Consider the following 13,844-nt stretch of genomic DNA (forward strand, 5'->3'; position numbering starts at 1 on the left):
AGTCAAATGAATTCAGCATCCTTAAAGCAGAGGTTGGTGGGATAGCTCTGAGTCCTGCAATGACAGCCAGGACACACATTTTCTAGGTTTTTCCAGCAGTACCCTTAAGGAGCTGTGAAGTTTGTTATCTGAACAGTCCCAGTGACTCAGTTTAAGTTAAAGGCCCTGCCATCCCAGCTCACACCTGTGCAGAGTTCTGTCAGCTCTGCACTTCTTACAAAGGGCTCAAAACCTGGGATTCAGATTCTTACAGAAGTACCAGGCTTCAAGCAATTAACTGAGATGCCTGGTGGTGAGATTAATGTTGATTTATCTGTGTGCTAGGGCTAGCTAGAATTACAGTACCACTAGAAAAGTAAATAAACCAATCAGGGGAAGAAAAAAAAAAAAAAAAAAAAAGGAGAAAAAGGAAAAAGGAGAGGATAATAAATGCTTGACTGATTAGGATGTGAAAATCACAATAGTCTTATCTCAGGGTCCTAGAAACCTGACCTGAGGTTACCATCTGTCACATTTGGTGCTTGCAGAACTGACATGAACTCCCTCTAAGTGAGATCTGGGATTACTCAGTGGAACACAAGGGTTTTATGTCAGCAGTGGTGAAGCCCAGACAATCCTAGTGGTAGGATTAGGTATAAAACATCCCATTTCTGTATTATATGATTTATATATTTATGATTTATTTTTTTAAATACAAAGGACTATAATACATATAAAGCAGTAAAGGATTATTTATAATGAGAAAATAATCTGTCTTCTCATAGCAAAGTGAGATGTTCTGCACAGCACTTTAAAAATTAGGGAGAATAAAACAGATTACACTGTCTGCTTATCTAATGTATTTATAATTTTGGAAGAAATGTTTGGTCTTGAAATTCTAAATGGTGTTTCTAAAAGGATGCATTGTTCATCTGATGGTGTCTTTATTTGTTTCTATTCTATTATGAAGCTATATTTGTGTTTCTTATAGAATTGTATCATTTTGATAACCCAGAATTTGTTTGTGCATGGTGTTTGCCATGGAAAATCTATACAAATCTATAAAGATATATTCTCATCCAGAGTAATTTTCCTGCTTTGTAGCTTTTTAATATCCCAGAATATCATTATTCTCACCTCCACTGCATGTCCCATATGCTCATGAGTGTATGTTTGATATAAAACACAACACTATCATTCCCCCTGCCCCTCCCAGTTTCCAGTGTTGTATCTTTCTGAATTATCATTGCACTCAGGTGGGGCATTCCCCCAGTGCTGATAATGCCATTAATAAACCCTCATTGTATTTAGAGCTGAGTGAACAACAGAAAAATTGATAATTTACTGGAGAAGGTAAAAGTATGGCTTTAATGCCAAAATATTCTGTCCTGCAGAAAATGCTTCTTTGGAGGCTCCTGTCAGGACCTTCCACATGAGGGTGAACTTCACCCACAGAGGGAAGAATTATGAAGAAAATTATGAATAATTACAAAACATATAAATTTGAAAGGACTGCAGGCTACTTGTCAATATTTTAGGAACAGGAAAGAAGAAAGAAAGATCTGATTAATACATTATGCATCATGAGTTCCTCCTTAGCTCTGTGCTTTACACACAGACCCATGCACAAATTGCAGGAGACATATTCCAGGTAACACTTTTTCCCTGGAAAAATTGTATTTTAATTGTGCTGCAGAGTGAAGGCAAATGTAACCAGTCCTGCTGATTGGTTCCATCATCACATTTCTGCCAGAAGCTTTAGGAATATCTGAGTACCCCACTAGCTCAGGCTTCCTAAAGTATTAATGGTATTCTCTCAGTGTTTGCCTTTCTATTAGAGAATTCTCTTAGCTGCCTTATATATCTTGTGTGGGAGTGGAGACATGTCTTGAAAAAACAATGACCTCTCCAGGATGCTATGTTGAATCTTGCTTTTAGTAGCTATTGGTGTGGTGCCCTGGGTGTATCTGATTACCCAGGACCTGAAACAGCTTCTGCTTTCCTCAGAAACCAGCCCTGGGACTTGGGCATGGATAGATCCAGGAAAAACAGAGACCAGACCAGAGAGCCCCACTATTTCTGAATTTTTTTGCTGGAAACTCTTTTTTTTTTTTTTTTTTTTTTGCTGGAAACTCTTTTTTTTTTTTTTTTTTTTTTGCTGGAAACTCATTTCCCCTCTTCTATGATCTCACATCCAAACAGACCACTTTTTTTTTTCCCCCTTCTGAAATAGTTGTAGGCTTGTTTGGCCTCTCTCTCTCAGACTCTGAGCTGATTTTGTCTCTGCCATCTGACCCTGAGATCCATCCATCCTGCCAGAGATCTGAGCCTCAGAAGTTTAAGGGCAAATCCTGTGTGATGCACAAGTCCAAGCCTATTGTTTTTTTTGGTTTTTTTTTTTTTTTTTCTGCCTCTCAGCTCAGTCATCATGTCTATCTTCCAGTTCTGGACTTGTATTTCTCATGTGCTGTGTTTTCTGTCTCCAGTTTGTCAGCAATTTCCTCTGGTGGGGGGTGTTAAAGGAATTGTAGGGATATTTTCATGGCTGAGCATACAGAAAAAGCACTTTTTTCACCACCTCAGTCAAGCTTTTTGTGAGGTGCTGACTGGTGGGAAAAGGCAGACCTTGTGCTACTTGGGGCAAGCACTTGGACAGATTTATTGAAAGAGCTCAGGGTAAGTTTGGAGCTGATCTTTCTCCTACAAACTCCCCTCAAAACAAAAAAAAAAAAGTTGAAAAAGCCCTGCCAAACCCAGCTGGTTTTAGAGGTGCCTGTTTAAATAACACTCTGTGCAGAGGGAGAGGGGAAAGAATGGAAAGGGAAAAGAGGAGATATGGGAAGGATATTGGATATTGGCTGGAAAAAAAGGTTTTGCTTTGTGATGGACTCCTTAGAAGGGAATAGCTGGCAACATCTCTGCCTGTGGCTGCTGGTGCTGACACAATCTCCCACCCAGGTCACTGCTGGGTGTGCTGGAGCTGGCATGGGCTCCTCAGCCAAATGCAGTTTTGGCTCAGAGCACCTTTCAGGCTCCTCTCTGCCACAAAGAGAGTCAGAGGAGGTCACAAGGCTATCTGCTGTTTTGGGCTTCTTTGAGCCTGAGCTCAGTTCACATTATTCCAGATTTAACACCTGACAAGTGTCTCCAGCTGCCTGTGCCTGACTCCTCACCACTCACAGCAGGGATGGATGCCCAGCCTGCACAGCCCTTCCCACCCTGTTACAGACTGCAGAGCTGCAGGACTGTTAATCCAGCACTCTCACTACCTAAACAATGGCAGAAAAAGTGAAAGCCAACAGGGATGTGAGTGACTTGTACCCATACAGGATGAGCATTGAGCAGCAGCCCTCCTCCAGCCCCCAGAGAAAGCAATGATGTACCTGGTGATTTTGAATATTCTCAGGAGCCTGACACATCTCAGAACAGAAATGCCCAGCGGTGACATGATCTTGGTCTCCACCAGGATGGTTTCCAGGATGCCTCCACACACAATGAAGCAGTCAAAGCGGTTGAAGAGGGACACAAAGTATGCCTGGAGGCCGAGGCTGTACATCTTCAGCAGCATCTCTGCCGTGAAAAGAGCCAGCAGCACCTTGTTGGCAGTGTCTGGTGGAGAGCAAAAAGAAACAGGTTGAGGAAACTTAGTCAAAAGTCATCACAGCCAATCATCTCTCCTAAGAGAGCATTTTAAGGATCAGTCTTTAAAGTTAACTTTGTGTGAGCTCGGGTCAAAGGATGGGCTTGAAGAGTGTGGGCACCTGATTCACAGAAATGTTGTAGCCAGAGGGCTGCAGCAATCCTCCTGTGCTGCACACACAGCTGCAAAGTGCCACACAATGCTCCAGTGGCAGGGACACACCTTCCTGTGCTCAGCCTGCCTTCACACCCCTCATCTGCAGAGCAGAGTGGGAATGCAAGAGCTGCTCTGCTACCTACTCTTGCTTAATTAAGCCTTTTCAGCTGCTCTCACCTCCAGAGAGAATTCAGCTGCTCTGCAGACAGAAGAAGTTCACAAATCACTCTTCATCACCTTCCCAATAATCAGAATTTATCATAAATGCCATTTCAGGGGAAACCTTGGGCAATAGCTACCCTTAAATTGGGAATCCATTTGCTGCAAATATAAATTTACCATAAGCTCCTGAATTTCACTTACACCCAATGGAACTGCTTTGGCTGGAAAGGAGATATTTACATTTTTCCTATAACTTCTCCCACCACAGGCAGAGCAGTTTGTTGTATTATTTAGGATCCCCACAGACACAGGAGTGCTTGGAGCTGTGCATTCTCCTTTCACATCAGATTAATGCATCAGCTCTTCTCTCAGCTCCCTTTGTGTGACACCCACCCCAACAAACAGAGCCAGCAGCTCCTGCTCACCTTGGACCTCTGTGAGCCAGTCTGGCTGGTTGTAGTGCTCAGAGGCAATGGTGAGGGTGTTGAGGAACACGAGGAAGATCACCAGCCAGTAGAAAACATTGGACTTGACAGCAGCACGGCACTTCCTCCTGCAGAACCGATTCCACCGGCGCCAGTAGCGGCTTGAAAAATTGAAGAAGGGAAAGTTCTTTTCAGAGAGGGATCTTTAGCCTATTGCAGCTCTCTAGTCAAGGGAGATTCTAGTCTTGATTTATTGGTCAAGAATGGTAGAGAGTAACTCAAGCTCACCCTGAGAAATGCTCTCTCATCTGACACTTGTGGACATCCCTCCTAGAGCTACAGAAATAAAGTCTGTCCTAAACCAATTTGCAAGAGCTTCAAGCAATATCTTAATCTGAGTAAGGCATCCACTGCAGGAACACCAAGAGATTTTTTAGCTCAGTTGCCACAAAAATAAATATTCTCTTTGTGCTTGATGCTTGTGGCCTGCAATGGCACCTTGCCCAGCCTCAGGATAGTCAATACAAAGATACTCCATCACATGGAGCTGAAGGATTGAGTCTTTGGAGAGGTGAGGTGAAATAAAATCCAAAGAACATTTCCAGCATTCAACAACATTCAAGAGTTAAGCCCAATGCAAGAGCTGATTCTGAAAAAAACCCCAGAACTTAGGGGACTTCAGCATCTCACCTTCATGCCTGGAACTAAGGGTACCATTTGCTAATCAAGAGAGTTTTTAAAGTTTGCCTTCCATGAACACATCCCCTTGTGTCACTGATTTCTCAGGGTAATTACTAACCACAGAAGATATTTAAAGCTAATTACACACCTCCTACTCTTCAGAATTTAACTTGCATAGCAACCAGTTTCCAGGCAACACTTGCTGCTGTATAATAAATCTAATAGTTTTATATAGATACCACATCCATATGTGTGTCTGAAGTGACACACACATACATGATGTTGCAGGAGAAAGAACTTTCCTTGGCTACTCTTGTCCTGTGTGTAATTTTCAGTGGCAAACTATGGCCATGCTTGAGATCAGGGCTCTCATCTACAGGATCTAAAGCCAGACCATATAAACACAATGTGAACAAGAATTTTGCAGCAGCATTTTAACAGGTGATCAAATCCAGGGTGTTTTACCTGTGCAATTTATAAAGGCACCCAGTCTACCACAAACAGATGCATTGTGTGTTTGGCAGTGGATTTGGGATAAGAAATAATCTTCCTGACTTCCAAAGTGGGCACCACATTTAGGCATTAATGTTGTCATTAAACTATTTGCAGTCTCACATGCTTTTGTGTGTACTTGTGCACAAATGTGCATGCACATGGCAATGGGGAGGGTTTTCTGTGCTGATACCTACACTCTTTGCATGGGGATGTCACATATATGTGCTTCCCAAATTGACATTACTCATTGCTCCCCAAGTAAGCAGAAGGACTCAGTTATGCACTTGCTCCAGTTATTCTGAAAACTCATTTAGTGTTTTACAAAACTGACTTTGAATTCAGGGTTATGGAGGCAGCTGGGCTCCCACCAAAGGGGTAGAAATGGACCTTAACAACCAAGATCCATGAGCTCAGTCAGCCTCTCCAGTGGAGCCCCAGAAATTGCCATCTTGGGACTGCTTCACTTTTCCAGAAGATCTAAGTCAACAGAAAACCAAACACCACCAGAGAAGCTCCCCATGTCCCAGGGTGAATGGGAGAATTTCACAAATAAGATGCCAACTTCATCAGTTGAAATCTTTACAACCAAGCAAAGCAGAGAAGTTCAACAAAGAGAGCCTTGAGCTGACAGGGTTGGTGTTGATGGATGTAGTTTAATGATGTGGTTGAACTGGCTGTTTATTTCTGATTTTATATTTTATGATTTGAGATAGGTACTTCAGTAGTCAGTAGTCCCTGTGCCTTATTTCAGTGTGAAACTAAGAAAAACTTTATGACTAAAATCTGACATATTTAGCAGGATCTCCTAGAATCACCATGTAGAATCACCACTGCATCCCAGTGATGCTGGTGTGAACCATTTCAGTAAAGAATAAAAATGGTAGAAAGGAGGAACATCAAAAGTCAGCTTTACTTACCTAAATTTTGATTTTGAGATCCGATGCCTGAAAGACAAGAATTGCCATTAGAATCTCTGGAGCTGTCCCACACCTCCCAGGCTTTTGTGAAAATAGTAATAGAAAGAAAAAGTTAAGCTCAATGAATTTTTTTTTAAATCCATGCTGTTTTCCCCTTGCATCTGCTTTAAGTCAGTCAATGTAGGCACTGGGTAGAATTCCCCAATAACCAAATCTTGTGTTTTGGTGGGACTCATGAAGCAGAAGTGGTGCCATGGTGGGATTCTTCCACCTATAGTTATCAGTGAACTGTACAACTGCTACCAAATATATTTCTCAAGTATTACTATTTTAAAAAAAATTCTAGTCACTATTGTTTTTCTTATATTGAAATATGTATGAGTTTATGCAGACAGACTTGTTGCTTTCACACATCACCTGTCACTTCAGGATCTATAAGCACATTATGAAACAATAATGGTGAAATAATGCTTTTTTCAGTAATTGAAGGAAAATGATGCCTGGCAAATATTTTCAAACTTAGATACCAACATTTATTTGTCTTGTTTATCTGTGTAAATTGGTTTGCATTCAAATGGGTCTGTACAATAATAGATTTTTATTATCAATGAAATTTTGAGGATTAAGCATTCCTGAAATTTTGGCCATATTCCCACTATATATGTGTTTAAATATCTAATTCCACACATTTTGGATTTATTCACCCAAATAATCTGATTAATTTTTTATGAGAAGTCACTGGCAAATCTAGAAATAGATTCCAGTTTTTGAACCACTACCTTGCTCTGTTTGACACATGTCCTGTAAGGCCTTTGAACACTTTGACTTCTGGGAAATCCATAATGGTGCACTGAGAAAAATAAATGTATGTGGATACAGTGGTGTGGGTCAGAGGTGATGACTTAGGAAGCTGCAAAATCCACTACCAACAGCAGCAGAAATGAGAATCTGGGGAATGGCTGTGAAAAAAGTATTTCTGCTGGGTTGAAGCATTCCTTGAGGTTCCCTCTGTGATGGGAAAGTGAGTCATGGTTGACAGCAGTCAGCAGAGGTCTTACTGCACTGCCCTAAAATTGAATTCTCTGTCAGTAGAGAGGGGAGAATGAAACTCTCCAAGCATCCAGCACTTCTTTCTGCAGCAGCTTAACACTGGTCCTGTCCCTGCTCGAGGACATCAGTCACTGAGAAATAATCAGTGATAGGTCAGGGTCCTTGTGTGGAAGAGGTTTTAGCCAGGGGAACTTCTCACCAGCAGATGGGCTGAGCCCCAAAAAAGAAAAAAAACCTTTCTAGCAAATATATAATACAAATATATAATATAATACAAATATATAATACATAATTCCTGCTGTGCCTGTCTAGGCCACACACTGGGCAGCAGAGAGGTTACAGACACGTGCAAGGCTCCTGAAAAAGAAGAAATAATGCACTGGGGGCAGAATGAATGCTAAATTATGCTGCAGAGACAAAGCAAGGATGCCAAGTGAAGCACCTACAAAGCACATCCTTGATGTTAAAGCTATTCCTACTTCTCACTGAGAATTCTGGCTTGATAATCACTACCTGCAAACTGGAGTGGAGCAGATTTGCAGGCAACAGGAAAGAAGGCTCAAAGAGGGGAAGTGAAAAGATGTAAGGAAAGGAGGTGGTGAGGATTTTGTTAGGAATAGTTTGGCAGGGACAGAGGGGGAGAGAAAACAAGAAAGTGAGAGCAAGAGAGAGAGAGATGGAAGGGGAAGGACAGGGAGTGTGAAATCCTCTGGTGACCTCTCTGGTTAATGGTTTCCCAGCGAGCCAGCACTGAAATCTTTTATTTATTTAAGCAAAAGAGATGCAGCAGGTGTAGTACTCATCGTGCATGTGATAATTATATCTTTGGAGCATTATGAGCAGCAGCCAAGTGCACTCAGTGCTCCCACAGGTTACCTACAGCCTTCATCCCCCTGCCTCCACCTTGCCTTACTGCTGTGGCAGAAGGCTTTATCACATGTGGGTGTGCTATATATATAGAACAGGACAAGGAAGGAGGATTAGATTTATATTTAGAGGTAGAACCAGAGAGTGAAATGGAATTTTGGAAATAAACTGTATAATAAACGTTTCTGAAAACATTATGCACGAATCTGAAACACGTTTTTCAAATTACTCTTATGATGATTTTTTTTTTTTTTAATTTTTTTTTTTTTTTCAGAACTTGGGTTACCAATGTCACATTAAAAAAATGCTTTTATGGCATCACTAGGGGCTGTTAAATAGTCTGGAAACAGGGCCTTGCCACAGTGTCTGTGACACTCCAAGGTGGCACTTAATGGGCTCAGAGTGGACCAGGTTCTCTGCTGAGTGTAAACATGGATCTCTGGCATCTCCAGTGCCCTGGGAGGTTCATGTCATTGGGAAAAAGAGGGTGACTCAAATTGTGTCCAACTCTGGAATGTCTTGAGAAACTCTTGTTTAAAATTATGGTATAGGAGCTTAATGAAAACCAGATCACTACTGAGTGCTTTTATCACATGAACCATGTAGCTCAGCTGATCTTTTAGAAAGACAAACACAAAAAATCAGATCTCTACTGTTTGACTAGCTATCTTTGAAATTCTCTAAAAGACCCCCAACCTTGCATAGTTATGTGCAACACACAGATAAGACAGTGCAATTTAAAGGTTTTGATCAACATAAACTCTGGATATTCAGCATAACTCAAATCTATTGACATATCCCACATTTTGAGAGATCAAGTCTTCATTTCCCTTTTCATGATGGACACCAGAGAAGGTGTTTGTGAAGGATGTGGAAGTTTTGTGTAACAGGAGTTCAGGGCTCTGTGGGGCTGTACACACACCAGACAATTCTGGAAAAATCTTGTAGCTCACACAAAGGCCACATTACAGCTGTTCTCTGGATGAGGGCATTATCAAACATGGCCATTATCTAACTCTCTGGTCACTTTTACATTGTGTGATCCCAACTTAGAGGCAGCCATATCTTCATAAGGACTCACAAAAGCCTTTGGACACCAGTAAAAGCTGTCAGAAAAAAAAAAAAACCCAGCAACACAGAAATGGACTTTACTATGCTGCTAGGTTATATACAGCTTGGGAAAACATCCAGAGAGCTTCACTGGCCATATCTTACATATCTTAGAACAGTGAGAAGGGAGTCCTGGTGTGATGTGGATTCTGTTTTGGTGCATTCATGCAGTTACTGGTGAAGTGGCACAATAAGAATCTAGAGAATAACCTTAAGAAAATTTGATTTATCTAACATAAAATTGAGTTGGTTTGCTCTTAAACAGGCTTTCTTGCATGCTTGGAAAATAGGCCAGCATTTAGGCATTCAGTAAATAATCTTGCTCTCCTTGGTGCAAGTCACAGGAAAGGCCCATTATAGAATCTGAAAGAAAATTCCTCTTCCATAAAGGCATTCTACTGCCATTTAGACACACACCTGGAGCTGGCTGTGAGTATTAAAAGCACCTTGCTCAAAATAAGTTGGAGAGCAGTGTCTGAGACTGACACTTAAGGGCTGATCCTGAGTTTTCCTGCTAAAGTCAGCAGTGGTTTCAGAGCTTTTGGCAGCCTCTTCTTCCACTGCTCCTGATGCAATGGGAACTTTGCTTCCATCACATCACAAGGAGCACATCTCCTCACAAGGTGAAAACCAGCAGCAACTGCAGCAAAGCTCCAAGAAAACTTTTACCTTTACCACTGGCTCCTATGCTGATGATTGCAAGAACTGCCCAGGAATTAATTTCCATGCCAGAAAAGCACCAAGGGGAAAAACCACTGACCATTCAGCTGCCAGGGAAACCTTCCATTTGCTCATAAAATTTTCAGGACAACACAGCTTTCAGTTGGAAAGCCAGTGTAGGTTGTTCATGATGGTTTATCCTGTTTTATTGTTTGAACTGTCTTTGGTGGAAAAGCAATTGAACTGTCCCCCAAATGTATGGAAATCCTGGCCAAGGTGAAGATGCCAAGTGGGTTATTGTTTCAATGAAAGCAGATAATTTTAAGCTCTCTTTCCCTTTGAGCTCAAGTGCTTCACTTTTCTATTGAGGCTCTATGGAGCATTAGCTTCCACAAAGGTCTTTTTTTTTTTTTTTTAGGTAATGCATATGTATAAAAGCAAGCTCTATTGTGGCACTCCAGATCTGTATGGTTGTATTAGAAAATTAACATTCTGCTTGTATTGGAAGATTATATATGCTGACACCCTGCACAGAACAGATTACTGATTGTGAGCAGCAGCCTGTCCTCAGGAATCTGAGCCCTGCACAGCAGCAACCCCAGAGCCTCAGGGAAATTATTGTTGGGAAGCCCTGGGTGTAAGAATATCCTGTAGACAGAACCCCATTGCTCCTGGGTCTGGGTTTGTCCCACTGCTGCAGAGGAAATGTGTTTGTTTGTACCCTGAGGCAACAGGGCATGAGAGCTGGGACACATCAAAATAAGATAAGTTCCACTTCCAAATGATGTCCTTGAGGATAAAAGCAGTTTTCTTCCTACTGCAGGGCAGATGTCAGCCCAGCACAAGGCAACACCATGACAGGAATAATGTACTGTGGATGTTGTGGGATGTTTTTCAATGTCCTGTGGAAACCTGCAATGCCATTTCCAAATTCAGATGTCTGATAAAGTGAAAGCCCTTAGGAAGTGAACTGTGCCATGCCACAGCACTCCTGTTGCCAGCAGAATTACACCAGAAATTATTATGAATTAAATAGTTATGTTTTTCAGTTCTGTTTTGTTCTAGTTCTAAAAAATTGGATTTACACAACAAGTAAAGAGAGATCAGAGAGATTGCTCCTGAAACTCCTGCTGGTTTGAGGGCTGGCATTACTCCAGACAGGACAGTTGACAGAGGCAGTTTCTATTGTATGGATACTGGAGAAATAAAAGCTGCTTTGAGACAATTTATCAGGAGGCAGTAGTTTGTGTTTGAGAGGTGCTCTCCTGATCTCACATGGCATCTGTCTCTGTGGGGCTGAGAAAGGCTGTCAGGGAAGATCTCCTTTTCCAAAATGCACTTTTGAGCCTGGCTTCTCAAGCACATCTCTCTGTCACTCACAGACCCAGCCTTTCAAAACTCTGCAGATTTTAAAAGAACAGAAAGAATAGTGAGCAATTCTAAGTTGCTTTCAATGAAAAAATGTTTTTCTTTCAATCTCCTGGGCATCTTTTTGCTTTTATCACGAGTGCATTTTGATGGCAAGCTCAGCCTGGATCTGCAGTGGTGGTGCTGGGGTGGTTGAACACCCTGGGCAGCCTGATGTCAAAAAAGAAATAAATATATTGCCCTTGACTTGAAAGCCCCAAGTTGCTTCAGTCATGTCTGGTGTCACCCTGCTCAGAGCAGCCCCTGCCCTCTGGGAAAGGGGGGGACTCATGGACACAGGCTGAGTTTAGAATGCTGGTAAAAATTATTGAGACTCATCTGCAAGAGATGAAACTCCACAATCAAACTAAAATCTTGGCTAACCATTCCAACAGAGGGTAGGTGACTGCTCAAAAGTCCAGGCCTAATCCTCAGCTAGGGCAGATCAGGATGACATGACTATAATTAATAATGTTAGGACTCAAAATCTAGTACTTGATGAGGAACTTTTTTTAAAAGCTCAACTGACTTCCCACATGAGTTTTCACTGGGCCAAATGCATATTCTTAGGTTCCAATAAAAATAAATCATTGATTACATTTTATATGTTCCAGAAAGAGTATTGACCTGTGGGGGAGTTAGAAAGAGGACTCAGTAAAAAGAAGAGTACTTAATGCTTCTTGAAGCAATGGCAGCTGGTTTCTCTCTGCCTAGGTGTGTGATATAGCAGCAAAGGAAACCAAAAAGGATTCTGAGCCTCAGAATCAGAGGCAGGGCTGACTTGGCCCATAACTCAGGAAACTGCAGATCCACAAGTTTAGAAAGTGGGCAGCATTGGCAAAATTTGTACCTCAGTCCAGAATTTCATATTCAATGATAGAGCCACTCATTTCCACTGAGGAGGGAGCCTGTGAATCTCTCAGAGATGAAAAGCAATCTGAGGGAGGCCTTGGGGATCTCACTGCCCTTGGGTAAGGACTAAACAAACCCTTCTCAATAACAGACTTCAATCTGCCTGCTATACATCACCCATTTCCAGATGAACTGAAAAGTGGCAAGGAAACTGTTTTTATCTCTCTGAATCTTGCATGTCCTGCTCTGCTGAAACTTTGAGCCCTGTTTTAACATTTAAAACACGAGAAGAAGAGATGGAACTCTGTTTTCCTGCAATTTTTCTATGTCTTTTTCCCTAAAATATATTTGACTTAGCCACCCCTTCTACTAATGCCAAATCAGGGTACTGCAGACTGGGCTATATTAAGTAACCTCCATTCTAAGTCATGATTACATTTAGAGTTGGGTTTAACTTCAGCCCTCCTGGCCACATTCCAGCTAAGATAATTATGTTCTGGTTGCCAAAATTCCCAATGCAGTTCCAGTGCAAAACAAGTTATCCCTCATACAACCCCTTAAACACTTGTGCCTGTTGTTTTTAAACACCTGTCACATTTTACCTTGAAGGTGGCTGAACTCTAGTGCGCTGAAAACAATCCCTGCATTTACAGTTCATAAAGTGCTTTAGGATCCTTTGGGATTGAGAACATTAAATGGATGCAATCTGTAATATTAAAAATATATGAAACCTGAGAGTAACTGCTGCCATTCTTTTTGGCACTGTGTCCACACCTATGAGGGAATTTACTACTCTGACATATTCTGGAGAAGCAACACAGCAAAGCACAACCAGTCCAGGAGGTTCCTGGAAAGCAATGATGGCAACTTTCTGACACAGGCAGTGGAGCTTCCCACAGACTTGGAGGGAATAATGTATTACCCCACAGCATAAAGTCCATTCTTGTTTAAGTAATGCAAAGGGAATAAAGGACTCCTCTTGCCTATACTTGCTCTCTGTGAGGTCAAAAACTACACCACATATTATGGCATTTCATAACTGCTATCTCATGCATTCTTGAGCATCTCCACTAATTACAGTGGTGTAATTTCAAGGAGGCATTCATCCCTCTTAACTGTTGTATTTCTTTGTCACTACAGTACTCTGTTCAGCATTTTGTAATTCAGTCTGCAGGATGGGAGTCACCTCAATGTATTTCTACTACAACACATTGTAAAGTGTACAAGAATCTTTAGAAAAATTAAAATAGACCAGTCATTTCCACTCTTCAGTCTACATATACTGGTTTTGAAAGTCTATCTAGACTACTCTACCAACGAGGAATTTTAAAGTAAGAATACTGTCATCCACCAGTTCCTCTTTTAGATATTATGCAAAACCAGATCTGCTTATCCTGGGCACTCTGTCCCTTATCCACACCTGCAAAACAAGAGGTTCTTCAC

At 41.5% G+C, this 13,844-nt stretch overlaps 1 protein-coding gene across 1 annotated transcript in view; it reads right to left on the reverse strand.

Annotated features, from left to right (window-relative positions):
* The window catches only part of CACNA1C (calcium voltage-gated channel subunit alpha1 C), a 419,556-nt gene that overhangs the window by 96,993 nt on the left and 308,719 nt on the right, over positions 1 to 13,844 (reverse strand). Inside the window, exons 11-13 of the mRNA XM_056511189.1 lie at positions 6,456 to 6,482; positions 4,363 to 4,523; positions 3,363 to 3,588 (exon numbers count right to left, since the gene is read on the reverse strand). Coding sequence (XP_056367164.1) covers positions 3,363 to 3,588; positions 4,363 to 4,523; positions 6,456 to 6,482 — 414 coding nt within the window. The remainder of the gene's footprint in view (positions 1 to 3,362; positions 3,589 to 4,362; positions 4,524 to 6,455; positions 6,483 to 13,844) is intronic.

Source organism: Oenanthe melanoleuca, chromosome 1A (assembly GCF_029582105.1).
Source record: "Oenanthe melanoleuca isolate GR-GAL-2019-014 chromosome 1A, OMel1.0, whole genome shotgun sequence".
Taxonomy (NCBI): Eukaryota; Metazoa; Chordata; class Aves; order Passeriformes; family Muscicapidae; genus Oenanthe; species Oenanthe melanoleuca.